Source organism: Arvicola amphibius, chromosome 11 (assembly GCF_903992535.2).
Source record: "Arvicola amphibius chromosome 11, mArvAmp1.2, whole genome shotgun sequence".
Classification (NCBI taxonomy): domain Eukaryota; kingdom Metazoa; phylum Chordata; class Mammalia; order Rodentia; family Cricetidae; genus Arvicola; species Arvicola amphibius.
This window is the reverse complement of record NC_052057.2, coordinates 8,920,479-8,934,974: the sequence shown is the minus strand read 5'-3', so window position 1 is coordinate 8,934,974 and position 14,496 is coordinate 8,920,479. Positions and strand designations below refer to the sequence as shown.

The following is a 14,496-nucleotide window of genomic DNA, read 5'->3' as shown; positions in this document are numbered from 1 at the left end:
CTTTACTATGCATTTTCACCGCTGAGATCCCTCAGCAGTTAAACACATTTTTTGCAATGTGTTTTTCTTCTGTTTGTTAAGCTGATAACATTTCAATTTGTAGGCCAGAGCTGAAGTAATGAAGTCATGATTCTCTTTATTATAGCAGATAGTTATCTGTTTCCTTTACCACTGCTCAGCCCAGCTGTCTAGAGGCCATCTTGACTTAATACCTCACTGCCAATAAACACGTAAATCTTTCACATTTATTAAAGAAAGGCAAATCTCATAGTTATGCTATTGCAACACTATTTACTAAGTAAATTGGAACTTTTAATTTGTGATCTACTTCCATGTAACATTAACAAAACAAGGCAATTCAGGCCACATTGGGAAGTAGTTAAAGTCAACAAGTTACTGGACCTGTTACTTTGTTATGCCATCAGTCCTTTCTTTCTTTTTACTCAGAGTGTGTGTGTGCGTGTGTGTGTGTGTGTGTGTGTGTGTCTTTCTGTGTGTTTTTTTCAATTATTCATGTATCACTGAAAACAAAGAGCACAGGTTAAATATAAATCCACATACACATATACACCTCAAGAGAAAGCAACAAAACAAATGCTAGGAGGAAGATTAAATATGATAAGAATGAGACAATTTGTGTTTGATAGGGGCAAGTCAACCACATCTTTCCACTCTAGACATGCAACATCTATAAGCACATAAACATGTAAACAGTAATTTAACTAGGGTAACACCTTGCTTTTGAGAAGACAAAGTATTTCCCTACTGTTTACATGTTAAGTGTCATTCTATAAATGCAAACTTATTGAGAAAAGTTTTTATTTCAGATCACACGTGCTGAGGGAATCTAATGTATGTTAGTAAGGATAACACTGGCCGTGATCATAAACACATGCATGTATTCTACAGGCACTTGCTGAATATCCAGACTGTAGCAGAAGGACTTTAATAATGAATTTCTACTTTCAAAAACTCTAGATCTATGGATTAAAACCTCCATGTAGAGTCTAGAGGGATGGTTCAGTCTGTAAAGAGTTTGTCACACAAGCACGAGGAACTGAGATCTTTAAAAAAGAGCCTGGAAACGGCAGCCCACCGCACTTATTATCCTAGTGATCACTTGCGAACTTGAAGGCAGTAGTAGGTCCATGATTTTACCAATGATTCTTGACAGGTAATTCTTTTCTTCCCACCTTTTGTAACTAGTCTTACTACTCAAGGTGAGAGTGGCACAGTGTGGCCTACCTTTATCCATTGCAGAATCCTATGATATTTAAATTTCACTTAAAAGATATGAGGACTTCTTATTGAAAAACATTAAGAAATTCGGTGAAGGCCAAATTCAATGCATGTGAAGGGACAAAGAAATTAATTGTCTTTGTTAGGGTTTCTATTGCTCTGGCTATGACCAAAAGTAACCTGGGGAGGACTGAGTTCCTTTTACCTTATAGTTTGCAAATACATCACAGAGAAAAGTCAGGGTAGGAACCTGAGGCAGGAGCAGAGGCTGGAGTGCTGCTCACTGACTTGTTTCTCATGGCTTCTTCAGTCTGCTTTCTTATATCACTCAGGACCACAGCCTCGGGGTGGCACTGCCCACAATGGGGTCGGCCCCTCCCTTAGTTACTGCTCTATTGCTGTGAAGAGACACCATCCCCAAAGCAACTCTCACAAAAAATAAACACTTAAACATGGATTCAAAGCCCACCCCCAGTGACAACATCCCTCCAAAAGGCTACATTTCCAATTATTCCCAAACAATGCCACTAACTGGGGATGAGCATTTAGGCAATGAGCCCATGGGAGGTATTCCTATGCAAACGATCACAAGCCCTTACATCAATCACTAAGTAAGAAAATGCCACACAGGCTTTCCCATTGCATGACCTTATGGAGGCATGGTTTATTTTTCAATTTAAGTTTCCTTCTCTCAGAGGACTCTAGCTTGTGGGAGTGGACATACAACTAGGACATAGTCATTGGAAACATGATCTCAGAGCAAATGTAATTGTCTGAACAGAATGTTCACAAGACTGGGGCTAGCAATTGTTGATCATAGATTAAGGAAGCAGTCACATGGGACCCAACCTCTCATTGATAAACTATTGGCAACTGAAAGATTCTAAAAGAGATGAAGTCATTGTCTTCAGTGTGTGCCCGATCCAGGGATCCACTGGAAAGTTCCAACCTTGTGGTAACACAGACAATTCTGCTTAAAATGACTGAGTCAGAAAATAAACCAAAAGTGATATGTATGTAATAAAGGAACATATAGGCATAAAAGTGTATGGCAGGAGTTTAAAGAGTGCGTGAGACCAAGAGTGATTAGAGAGTATTAATTATATACATGTATGAAATTGTCAAAGAAAAAAGTTCATGAGTTAACAAATGAGAGAAAAGTCATAGTTATTAAAAAGGAGAGGACCGCTGCAGAGGCTGTTGTTGGTAGAGACACCTCTACCAGAAGAGCAGAGAACAGAGAAGGGATGCAAGAAGACCACTCGGAGCCAGCTAGAGTCATGCATGTGAGGGAGTCTTGGCAAAGCAAGTCATTCTAAGGCAGAAAGGAGAGGAGGGCTTGAAAGAAGTAACGAACCATTAGTAAAGTTTATGTTTCAGAGAAACAGAAAAGAATCAGGATCAGATTTTTTTTAAGCTTTGTTCTCTTCTCTGAAACTTTAATTCTGATTAAATGATTCCTTAAATGACATAAAATATTACTATTAAGCTAGGGGAAGACTTCAAAGTTAAATGGCCTGCATCTTGGAAATAATGTGACCTAATATTTTTATCATCATAAGCATATGATTGTTTCCACTACATTTTGTTTGAGGACCCAGAATCTCCAGCAAATGTGCTCAAGTCTGTCTTTTTCACCAGTTAATTGTCTGAAGTTGGGCATGAAAGTTAATCATATTAATTAACCTCTGTAGGCAACACTTTACCCATCTGTGATGCAGAGATAATTACAACTAGCCCAAACCTTGTTAAAATGGCTTAAAGAAACTAATGCTTGTAAATCGCTAACTACAGCATATGGCATTGCTGCAATTAAGCTGGAAAAGTTAGCCATGCCACTCTTCTAAGGCTCATTTCTGTTGGCTATTATTGAGCTCGTTCATCTTTTATATTCGAATTAAAGAAAAATAATATATGACTTTCTGATATCACAACAATGAATGAAGATGATTATAATTTTAGAAACTAGAGTTCAATGTACATTGAAATTTCAACTATATCATGGCTCTTATCTTACATAATCATTACTTATTTGATTCATAATTTTTACATATACAAAGTGATTTGATCAGATTCACTCTCTTACTTTGCTATCCTCTCTTAGTCCCTTTCACTTCTAACAAACTCCTTCTTCACACTAGTTTCTCACCTGCCATGTCTTTCATGTCGTGTGTGTGTGCAAGTTGTGCATGTGTGTCTGTGTGTATCATGCACTATATTTAATTCGAATGTCATCTCTAAGCATGAAAGGGGAAGTATTTAACTGAACAGTGATGGCAACTTTCCAGTCTCTACATCACTGAGTAACTATTAATGCAAACTCCTCAGTGAGAGGTAGGGTTTCATGAGTTTCTCTCCCACTCATAATGAATTATCGACAGGCCAATTCTTTTTTAATTTTTTTATGGTTTATTTTTTTATATTTAAAAATTTCCATCTCCTCCCCTCCTCCTCCTCCATCCCTTCCCTCCCCTCCACCCATACTCCCCCTCCCTCCCTCTCCAGGCCAAGGAGCCATCAGGGTTCCCTACTCTATGTTAAGACCAAGGTCCTCCCAACTACCCCCAGGTCCAGGAAGGTGGTCAACCAAGCTGAGAAGGCCCCCACAGAGCCCGTCTATGCAGAAGAATCAGAGCCCAGCGCCATTGTCCTTGGCTTCTCAGTCAGCCCCCACCGTCGGCCACATTCAGAGAGTCCGGTTTGGTCGCCTGTTCCATCAGTCCCATTCCAACTGGAGTTGGTGATCTCCCGTTAGTTCTGTCCCACCATCTCCATGGGTGAACACACCCCTCACGGTCCTGACTTTCTTTCTCATGTTCTCCCTCCTTCTGCTCCTTATCAGGACCTTGGGAGCTCAGTCTGGTGCTCCAATGTGGGGCTCAGTCATTTTCTACATCTATCGCCAGGTGGAGGTTCTATGGTGATATGCAAGAAATTCATCAGTATGGCTATAGGAACTGGCCTTTTCAGGCTCCCTCTCCTCAGCTGCCCAAGGAACTAGCTGGGGGCATCTCCCTATCTTAATTAAGGGAGCCATCTGAGGATTGTCAAGAGACTTGACTCTAGAGGAGTTCCCGGGTTGACAGGCCAATTCTTAATGCAGGTGTTGAGCAGGTAAAACAGCTGTTTCAAGTTCTGTCATGAAGTAGCCACAAAATGCCCAGAAGACAATGCTACATAAATTCTAAGGGATTACGATTCCATACTCTTTAAATAAATACAACATTCTCTGAACATAAAAAGCAATTTGTGATAGTAGTCTTTTAAAAAAAGACTAAAGCTTGTGAAGGATTTTTAATTGTTTTCAAATCAAATTAAGCAAATAGTATATGTCCAGTACTAAAAGATGACTGTTCCCCAGCAGAAATACACATGAAATTGTATTTGTTTATATTAACATTGACATTTGAAAGCCATGTTAAAAAATTTGCCCCTCTACCCTTTCGCCTATGTAGACATTGGTTCTGAGATCAGTAACGACCACCCTTGGTTGCATTGTGTATTTAAAGTTGACATTTAAAAGTCATATTAAAAAATTTGCCCCTCTACCCTTTTACCCATGTAAACATTTATTTTGGGATCAGCAATTACCACTCTCTGTTGCATGGCGCACCCCCTCCCCTGCCCTCCTGCTTGAGCTCCAGCACACCAGCCCTCCTTTTGTATCACTCTTCTCTGGTCCTGTAAAGCTAATGCATAAAACCTGAATCAACTGTGGCAACAGCAGACAGCCAGTCTGATTCCATTATATGGAAATCTGCCTTCCCGTGCTGAAGGCAAGAAAGCCGTGCATTGAAACTGACCATGTCACAAATACTCAGCCTGCTTTTACTAGCTTCTAGTCTTCTAGGGCAACATTGGAAAATTAGAGAAACAATGCACCTGAAAAGACTTCATGTTTAGTAGGAGTACAGTTAATACAGATTGGCAGGTTAGGAAAGTAATTTAACTCCAGGACACTGGGGACTTTGTTTTTAGCTAGTGATTTTTATAAGCAATAAAGTCCAGAATAAATACTGGCAACACACTGGTGAGCTTGCTTTTGACTACAACAAATCTCTTTAAGCATGCGGTTCAAGCCTGCTTGTCTTTTATCAGAGTAAACTTCAGCCACTGTTGGCTTGCCCTCCATCTGCAGAACAGAAGTTGCCCCACCTAAAGCATATATCTTAATTAAGGGAGCCATCTGAGGGTTGTCAAGAGACTTGACTCTAGGGTGGTTCCCGGGCTTCCAGGGAGATGCCCCCAGCTAGTTCTTTGGGCAGCTGAGGAGAGGGAGCCTGAAAAGGCCAGTTCCTATAGCCATACTGATGAATTTCTTGCATATCACCATAGAACCTCCACCTGGCGATAGATGAAGAAAATGATTGAGCCCCACATTGGAGCACCGGACTGAGCTCCCAAGGTCCTAATGAGGAGCAGAAGGAGGGAGAACATGAGAAAGAAAGTCAGGACCGTGAGGGGTGTGTTCACCCATGGAGATGGTGGGACAGAACTAAAGGGAGATTACCAACTCCAGTTGGAATGGGACTGATGGATCATGCGACCAAACCCGTCTCTCTGAATGTGGCCAACAGCGGGGGCTGACTGAGAAGCCAAGGACAATGGCGCTGGGCTCTGATTCTTCTGCATAGACGGGCTCTGTGGGAGCCTTCTCAGCTTGGTCGATCACCTTCCTGGACCTGGGGGGAGTTGGGAGGACCTTGGTCTTAACATAGAGTAGGGAACCCTGATGGCTCCTTGGCCTTGAGAGGGAGGGAGGGGGGTATGGGTGGAGGGGAGGGGAGGGAAGGGGGAGGAGGAGGGAGGAGATAGAAATTTTTAAATATAAAAAAATAAACCATGAAAAAAAAATAAAACCCACATTCCAGTGCAAATGGGCCTCACATGCTGACCTGCTGTGACAAGAACATAATACGTTCTATGTACCTGAGCTTGTAAGGGTCTAGGAAGATATGGAATCTTTCTGTCCCTCGCATCTAAGGCTGTCACAGCTAATCAGACAATTTCAAGAAATCAGAAGCTGTATCCATGTCACCTAATTGTCTTCTTGCAATTCCACAAATAGCAGGCAAAGTGAGTCATCCTTCATATGCATCCCAAGTAGGGGGCTAAGTAACAGCAGGAATCCAAAGTGATAGCAGCCGATGCCATTGACTACCAGGGGATGGAGATATGTTATTTAATTGCTGCTTATAATGGTATTTTTGTAGTCAGTGCTATTTATGGCCCCATAACAGGAAGCAGGCAACGTCCTTTATTCTCATTTCCCATCACATCACTAGGAGTTACATCACAGTAAGTGCAGAGATGAGGAGAATGCTAACATACCGTGAACTAGCATATAAACTGGATTCCAATATTTTAAGACAACCATTCTCCATCTATAAATTCTGTTCCTCAGATTTCACCTCTTCCACTGTTGATTTGTAGCTACTATTTCATATCAATTCCTTGGATTCACTGATCACCACATGCTTGCAAGTATTTCTAAGACTTACCTAAAATAATGAAAGGCTCTGTATGATGAGAAAAGAGAGAGGAAAATGTGTTGCGACAAAAGGTAAATGAAGAAAGGGGAGGAAAAAAGAAGCAGGGCAAATAGAGAAAATGTATTAATTGTAAGAATTATACAGAAGTATAGTTGAGGCAGAAGCGGAGAGTACTTCAGGTGGCTTCAAAATTAAAGCAAGAGCTAACTGACATGAAGGAATGAGTTACACAGAGAACTGGGAGACAAGAACTTCAGGCAACAGAGAGAGCAGTTCAGAATCCCTCCAAATAGTAGCAAGGAGGCGCACAACCCTTACAAGGTGTGCTGGCGTGATGGAGGAAAACCACCACCAGCTGAGTCTGCCTGTGGACAGTATTCAGAGCTTCAGAACACCCCAAAGAGCTCTGCATCATCACCTATGACAAACGCGTTCGATATAATGCATATTCTTAAACACTTTGTTTTCTTGTTGTTATGTTGTTTTGTTTTTTGAGACAGGGTTTCTCTGTGTAACAGTTCTGGCTGTCTTGAAACTAGTTCTGTAGACCAGGCTGGACTTGTCTACAGATTCACAGAGATCTGCCTGCCTCTGCCTCCTGGGTGCATGGCTTAAAGGTGTGTGCTATCACTGCCTACCATACTCTTAGAATTATTAATATATATATATATATATTATTAATATATATATAGTCATCTAAAGGAAAATGATATATAGAATAATCCACATACATTCAAATACATGCAAAAATAAATATATGTGTATTTGTTCACTTGTATAAGAATAAAATAATCCATGAATCTTGCCCCTTCTATTCAGTTTTATCCAGAAATATGTTTATGCCCTTGCATTTCCCTGTTTAATTTGGGAATCTCAGAGGGGTCATTGCTTGCCTCAGAGAACCAAAATTCGGAGGAAAAATGGGCCGCATTTGGACCTAGTGGGTCGATGAGTGAGAGGCTGGGGGCAGCCGTGTAAGCACCCTGAATTCAGATCAGTGAGAGGTTAGTAGGATTAGAGTGTCGACAGGCACGTATAATTGGTGGTCTTTTCTGTGAAGACTTTAATTTCCTCACAGCCCACAGTGAGGAACCTCTCTTAGCCGAGGGTTCTCTTTTTACTAGCCAGGAGCCTGCTTCTCAGGGCATGAAAGAGGCGCCATGCAGTTTTTGACTGGTGGTAAAGGCTCTCCTTGGTGGGAAAAGACCATGACCCTTGCTTTTGGTTCTTGGATATGGGGGGTATAAAATATTCTTAGGTATGGGGGTATAGAATGTTGGGGACCAGGCTGGCCTCGGGCGCTTCCCTATTTTGCATAGTCGTGGGTGGCAACATAGTAGCACCAAGGGATTGTGGTTACCAACTTGATTGATGCCTAAAATTACCAGGTGTTACTGCCTCTTAGGCAAGGTGGACCAGGTGGATCTCCTCTGGAGGAGCGCCAGTGGGGGACCCCATGAAGAACTCCTTTGTGCCTCCTGGGTGGAGTTGGTGGGAAGTTATTAGTGAAAAAAAAAAAAAAAAAAAACTTCTGCAAATATTTGATTTCAGAAACAGGCAATTCTTTGGCTGCCCCAAAGAAGTGCTTTTCTGTTTCAATTAATAAAATGTGGAGCAGTAAGTCCACTGTGCCCCTCCCAGTCACTTCCAGGGACACCCCACTCTCTTCATTTATAAGCAAGCTTTGAGAAACTTATAATGATACTTTATATACTGCAATAGCAGCAGAACTTACATTCTAAAAAGTGAATAAAGTAACCCTGAAAGATGCTCATCAAATCCAGAAAGCTGGGTGGGTAGATAAGGAGGAGGTGGCATGGTACTGTTAGTATATTTATCCTTTTGTCCTTTTGGTAAGAGTGCTACTTCTTCCAAATAACATGCAGTAAAATAAGTATGGGTATAGGTGAGCATCCAAATGTGTATGTGTGTGTGTGTGTGTGTGTGTGTGTGTGTGTGTGTGTGTGTGGTAGTGAAACCCATAAGACTGGTGTAGACCATAAGCCTTTATCACAGGATCAGAGCACATCGTCTCAGGGCTGATTGATAGTCAATTACCGTTTTGAGTTGGCCAACGACAAAAAGTTGTGTAAACACAAAATGTGTCCCATGGAGCCCAACAATAAGGCCACAAGGAGAATATCATCATTAGTTTCCTTTCCAGTGCTGCTCAAAAGGGAATCTTACTGACTTTGCACTGAACTCAGTGCTGAAAATGTGGCAAGTCTTGTAGGGCAGCAATAAAGCACCCGTCAATTCTACTGTACAATTAGACAGTTACCGAGAGAATTAACACTGGAACTATTGAAATCCTCAAGTAACTTAATCTTTCATCAGCCTACCTCACCCATATAAAAAGATGTGCAAAAATGAAGGTAGGACCTGTGACTCAATATTTAATGAATTATTTTATTCGGGATTGATTTCCTATGGAAGTGTGAGACTCGATCCTCAGAAATAGCTTCACTCTGGATAAAGTTACAAGTCCCAGTTTGAAAATTTTCCACAGCCCATGATCTGTGCTCCTTTATGGGGACACCCACCGACAAGGATGATGGGAGCACAGAAGGAAGCCAGATGGCCACTGTCAAACAAATCCCTTGAAGTAACCATAGATGAGATTAATACGTGTGCACTTGGAGGGTAGATAATGCTAAAATTCAAGAGGCAGGCTGTGTATTAAATTATCAAACATGGACATCCTTTAACCTAGAAATCCATTTTCAAGGACTTCTTCTAATCAATAAAAATCTTGAGTGTGAATATATTTACATGCAAAACATCATAAGGGCAAAATAACCGTTAAAGAAAGTGGATTTATAAAAATCAGATACTAAAAGATACTACTCTGCCTCTTAAAAATATTATAAGGTGAGTGATGGGGACGTGGACTGTCAGCATGAAAGCACAAGGACCATAGCTCAGCATCTGTGTAAATGTGCATGATGACCTGTCTTTAGTCCCAAGACTAAGAATTCCCAGATCAGGCTGGCTATCAAAACTAGCTATATTTTTAATATTAATTATATTAATATTAAAACTAGGTTCACTGAGAACCCCTGCCTTAATATTTATATATGGTGGAGAGCAGTGGAAGAAGACACCAGATGTTAACCTCTGGCCTTGAAACACACACACACACACACACAAACACACACACACAATGTGTGGGGGAATGATGAAGTAGTTCTAGGTTTAGAACTAGGTAAGGAAATCTTTTTCAATATATTACTAATTTAATAAGTGCGTCACACAACCATACTTGTGTGAAATACACTCTGCACAAAGTTATCATAAAACTTGACAAAGCCTCGACATCAGCTCCTTTCTTAGTTGAGCTTAACTGCATTGTTTCAATTTCTTATAATTAGCATGTAGTACTTACAAATGACGTCTTCTACAAGCTAGCGATTCTAATAAAAGTAGCAAGCATTATTTATCTCCAAATTCAGTAACAACTATCTAACTTGACTACACATATATTAAAGGAGAAGACAATGGACATCATCTTCTGTAAAACCATACGAACTTGCATTAATAAGAGGAGCATCAGAATCATGAAGCTGAAATTTTTCCTATTCAATTTCATATTACGTATTAGAGATACGTATTTTTAAAATTCCCTACAATTATGAGTTTCTAAGAAAACTTTCATTTAAGAAACCTGTGCCTTCAGCATACTAAGTTCGAAAGGTCTTTCCGCGGTCTTCCTCATCGGGTCACTCTTGTTCTCTGGCTGGCTGTGAGAGTGTGCAGTTGCCTTTAACAGACTCATCTTGGCTTAGCACCTTCTCTTAGAAAGAAGGATTGTGGGGGGCGGGGGCATGGAAATAAATTCTCAGAAATATGCCTAAAGCTACTTTTATACAATGTTATGGTGGGGTCCCTTCTGAAACCCAGCAGGGATGAAATAGCATTAAAACGTGGGCAAATGCTAAAATGGCAACAAAAGAGAAGGTTATTGTCAAGTTTAGTCAAAACAAAAGTCTTCAAGATGGCACAAAAGGAGACAGAGGTGGAGCCAATGGGCTACATTCTGGATCATCTGGCATGTGCTTCAAACAAAAGATGAAGGAATTTGGGAAAGTTACAAAGAAAACCAGATTCCTCAAAGCAATGATACTCATGGGAAGAGCTACGGAGCTGGGAGAACTATTCCAGCAAAGAGAACTAGAGGCAGGGCATTCCAAGGCATCCTGGAAAACGCACAGTGCTGTATTCTGATCCTGAATTCTCTTAGACGCACGTTTAAGAAGGTGAAGCCAGTAATCTGACCAGCGTCACAACCCCCACATTTCTACCTCAGTATTTCTCAAAACCTTCCATCTTGAAATCTCTTTACAATTTTATAAATCATTGTAGAATCAAAATGGCTTTCATTTGTATTCAATAAATTATATACATAAATATATAGTGGAGACAAATTTGCATTCATCTATGTATAAATCCATCACATCGCACATTTAAAATACAACAGCATACACTCCCATAACTGCTAGAGCAATGACGTCATCGGCCATTGTGTACCTCTAGAATGCTTTTTCCCCCAAAGAGCTGTGGAAGAACTGACAGGAAAACTACTCTTGACATCTCCGACTCCCTGAAGATTTCAGACTCCTGGGGATTGAGCTCACAATATGAGAACTATTTCGGCCTTGAGTCTGTGCTTTATTTTCTGAGATCAAACCGAAACATTGGTGAACAGCGTCCATCCTCTGGCTTCAAGCTGTGTAGCCCATCTGGGCTCCCATAAGAACTCCCAAACTGATAGGCCCCTGTAAGTTCACAGTGAGCCCCGAGCTCTGCTGGTGCTCTGGTTGTGTCTTCTGGCTAGAGCTAACTCTTTCTCTTTGAGATTGCCATGCTACCTTGTAGGGCACCCCCCAACTCCTGTTCAATGTCCCGTTGCTCACCTTTTCATCCCTCTCTTCTTTCATTTTCAGTTCTGTGATGGGTATCTCCCTAACAGTACATCTGAGAGTAAGACCTAGGCTTGCCCTGGACAACAGTCTCCCTGAGTTTTTAGGGGTTGGGGAAAACTTTTTTTTACACCTGATACATCTTCAAAGCATGTTATTTGCTTTGCCCAACTACTCTGAAGTAGTAACTTGTTAAGGACTGTAGGAATACAATTTTCTCTGTACTTCTCTAGAATATATTCCTAACATGTAATGTTAAAGTGGGTTTTTTTTTGCCAGCTCAGTAGCTAAGAAAGGCTGTTGATTCAATACACAGACCTGTGTGCTTCAAAGTTATTTTTTAGTTATTTATGATGTAAGGCATAGCGACAAATAGAGATGCACTTGACTCCACAGGGACGCTTCCTGAATCATCTGTCACACAGGCAGGCAGATCCCTTTGTCTCTATAGCCTGCCTGTGTAACCTTGGTTTTATTTTCAACTCCCAAGTGGAAGATTCCAGTTCTTTCCTGCATACTGCCAGCTGAACGCCTCACGGAGTGTGGCTCATCGTATAGCTAGACAACACAGGATCTTAAGGATCTACACACAAACATGGCATTTTCACTTTGCCGATCTCAATTAACAAAATGTTCTCTAGGAAACAAATGCAGCCAGCTCTCAGCAGCCACCAGGGAGCCAAATTAACCAGTTGCCTTCATGAAGTTCAGTAAAACATTTGCGGGGGAATGTTGCTGTGCAGATGGAATTGGCACGGAATTGTTTTGTCAAGGATTTTTATCTCCCAGAATAACCAGAAAACCGAGTGTTTGAAGTGGTGGCGTGACACAATGCTCATTATTAACAAAGTGCTTTCCGTGTCTCTGAGCCAGAGCAGAAGCCTCCTCAGCCTTTGGAAGCAAGAATGGGTTGGAGTTATTGTTTAATTGTCCACGAGCTGGAGATCTGTTTCCTGACCCACTCCCACTCTATTCTTTCCACGGGGCCTGAGGTGAGCATGGCAGGAGACTAAATGTCAGTGGTGCCTAGAAACCAGATTCACAACTGACCCCACCACCAGCTTGTCTGGCTGGAAGAAGTTTCTGTCCTCCAGGAAGGGCCAGGATCTGTGTGGCCTCAAGCTCCGGAGGAGCTGAGCTTCATTGAGATTCAGGTAGCGATCTCATAAGCAAAGGCTGCAGTGTCATTAAAGTGGTGGGAGACAAACAACACCCGTGCTGCATACCAAGTGGAATCACATTTAACTGAATCATTTCCTTATGAATATATTCCAGGCTGCCGCTTGGAGCCACTGGTGTAAAATATGCCGGGGGAAAATGGATCTCTGCTAATTACATTTCATGCATATTTCAGAACTTCTCATGAGGATGCAAGAGGATCTTAACAGGAAATTTTATAACTACGTTCACCTGCATTTTGGTTCAAAACCTGAACTAGAGGTTAATGAAGATGATTATGTTCTGGGTTGTGCTGGCTTTAACCCAAATATTGTGATTCTATTGTGACAGGCAGACAATGACATTCCCCTTGGTATCCACCTGGAAACAACACACATACTGCAGAAGAGTATGTGGTGTTCAATCGTTTCCTGCCTGTGTGCTGTTTATTAGATTCACCATTATATTTTTAATTATATTTTTGAAATTATAATATAATTATACCATTTCTCCCTTCCCTTTCCTTCCTCCAAACCCTTCCAGAAAGTCCTCCCTGGCTATTTTCAATTAATTTATTATCATTAATTATTGTTATGTATTGATATTTATTAAAATATATACTCCTAAATATGTCCTGCTCTGTCTATCTAATGTGACTGGTATGTATGGTTTTGGCAATGACAATTTGATAGTGGGTAATGAAATAATATGCTCTTCCCTGGGGAAAACGATTTCTCCACTCTCAGCATTCCTTGGTGGCCTTTTGCTTTTTCTCTACGGCCTTGCAGTCTTCCCCTCGGCCACTTTGACGTGGTCATTTTTGCTGTCTTCATGTTGTTCACGATGGAAGAACCTACATTTGCCACTTTACTAAAGCAACATAATCCCTAAGTATACTCTAAATGTTTGTCCTTATACCCATTCATCCGTGCAGTGCATACACTTCAAGAAAACTTCTCTTTGCAGCAGAAGGTGGCCATTACCGTTGGGTTTATGTTAGGTTAAATTGAGGAAAGGAACCAATGACCTGGGGGGGGGGGGGGGTATGTCAAGACAGTAGCAGAGAATAAAGTGCCTTTACCTGCTTCAGGAGGGAATGGTAAAGGACACAGGTGACCCCTTTTGCATGGCTCTTCACCCTCTTGCTGGTTTCCTTTTTCATGGCCAGCAAGGCCAGCTGATTATTGAAGGAGATGAAAAGTCGTCCGTGGCTCTCATCAAAGTGGAAAAGGCACCTGTAGTCTTGACCTTTCGGGAAAGCACAAGCTATCCTTTGAATGGACAGCTGGTGTTGAATATCCCAGAGTCTCAGGACCTGGGCAACAGGTGATAAAAAGGGAAAATCGAATAAACGTGTTAATTATAACTCTGTTCCTACAGTATCTTCCCATCTCTCTCTTGACCCTGGTTATAGTCTCTACGGCACTGATTCCTTTGTGTTTCAGTTATGATGCTGGTGTTTTGGGTTTCAATTACCCCAAATACCTACAAGCTTCACTAGAGAAAGCACTGAGGGTTCAAATCCAGGATCAACGTATAGGCTTAGTAAAGGCTTGACGAAAGTAAAAAACTCTTCCCTACAAATGCTCATGCCTGAATCCCAGACCCTATGACTATGTTATTTTATAAGTTAAAAGTAAATTTTCAAGTATGATTGCATTAAGAACATTAAGACTGGGGAGTAACCA

At 41.2% G+C, this 14,496-nt stretch overlaps 1 protein-coding gene across 1 annotated transcript in view; it reads right to left on the bottom strand.

Moving 5' to 3' along the window:
• Positions 1-14,496, bottom strand: part of Wdr49 (WD repeat domain 49) — a 106,853-nt gene that overhangs the window by 49,521 nt on the left and 42,836 nt on the right. The window contains exon 7 of the mRNA XM_038347937.2: positions 13,890-14,123. Within this exon, the coding sequence (XP_038203865.2) occupies positions 13,890-14,123 (234 nt within the window). The remainder of the gene's footprint in view (positions 1-13,889; positions 14,124-14,496) is intronic.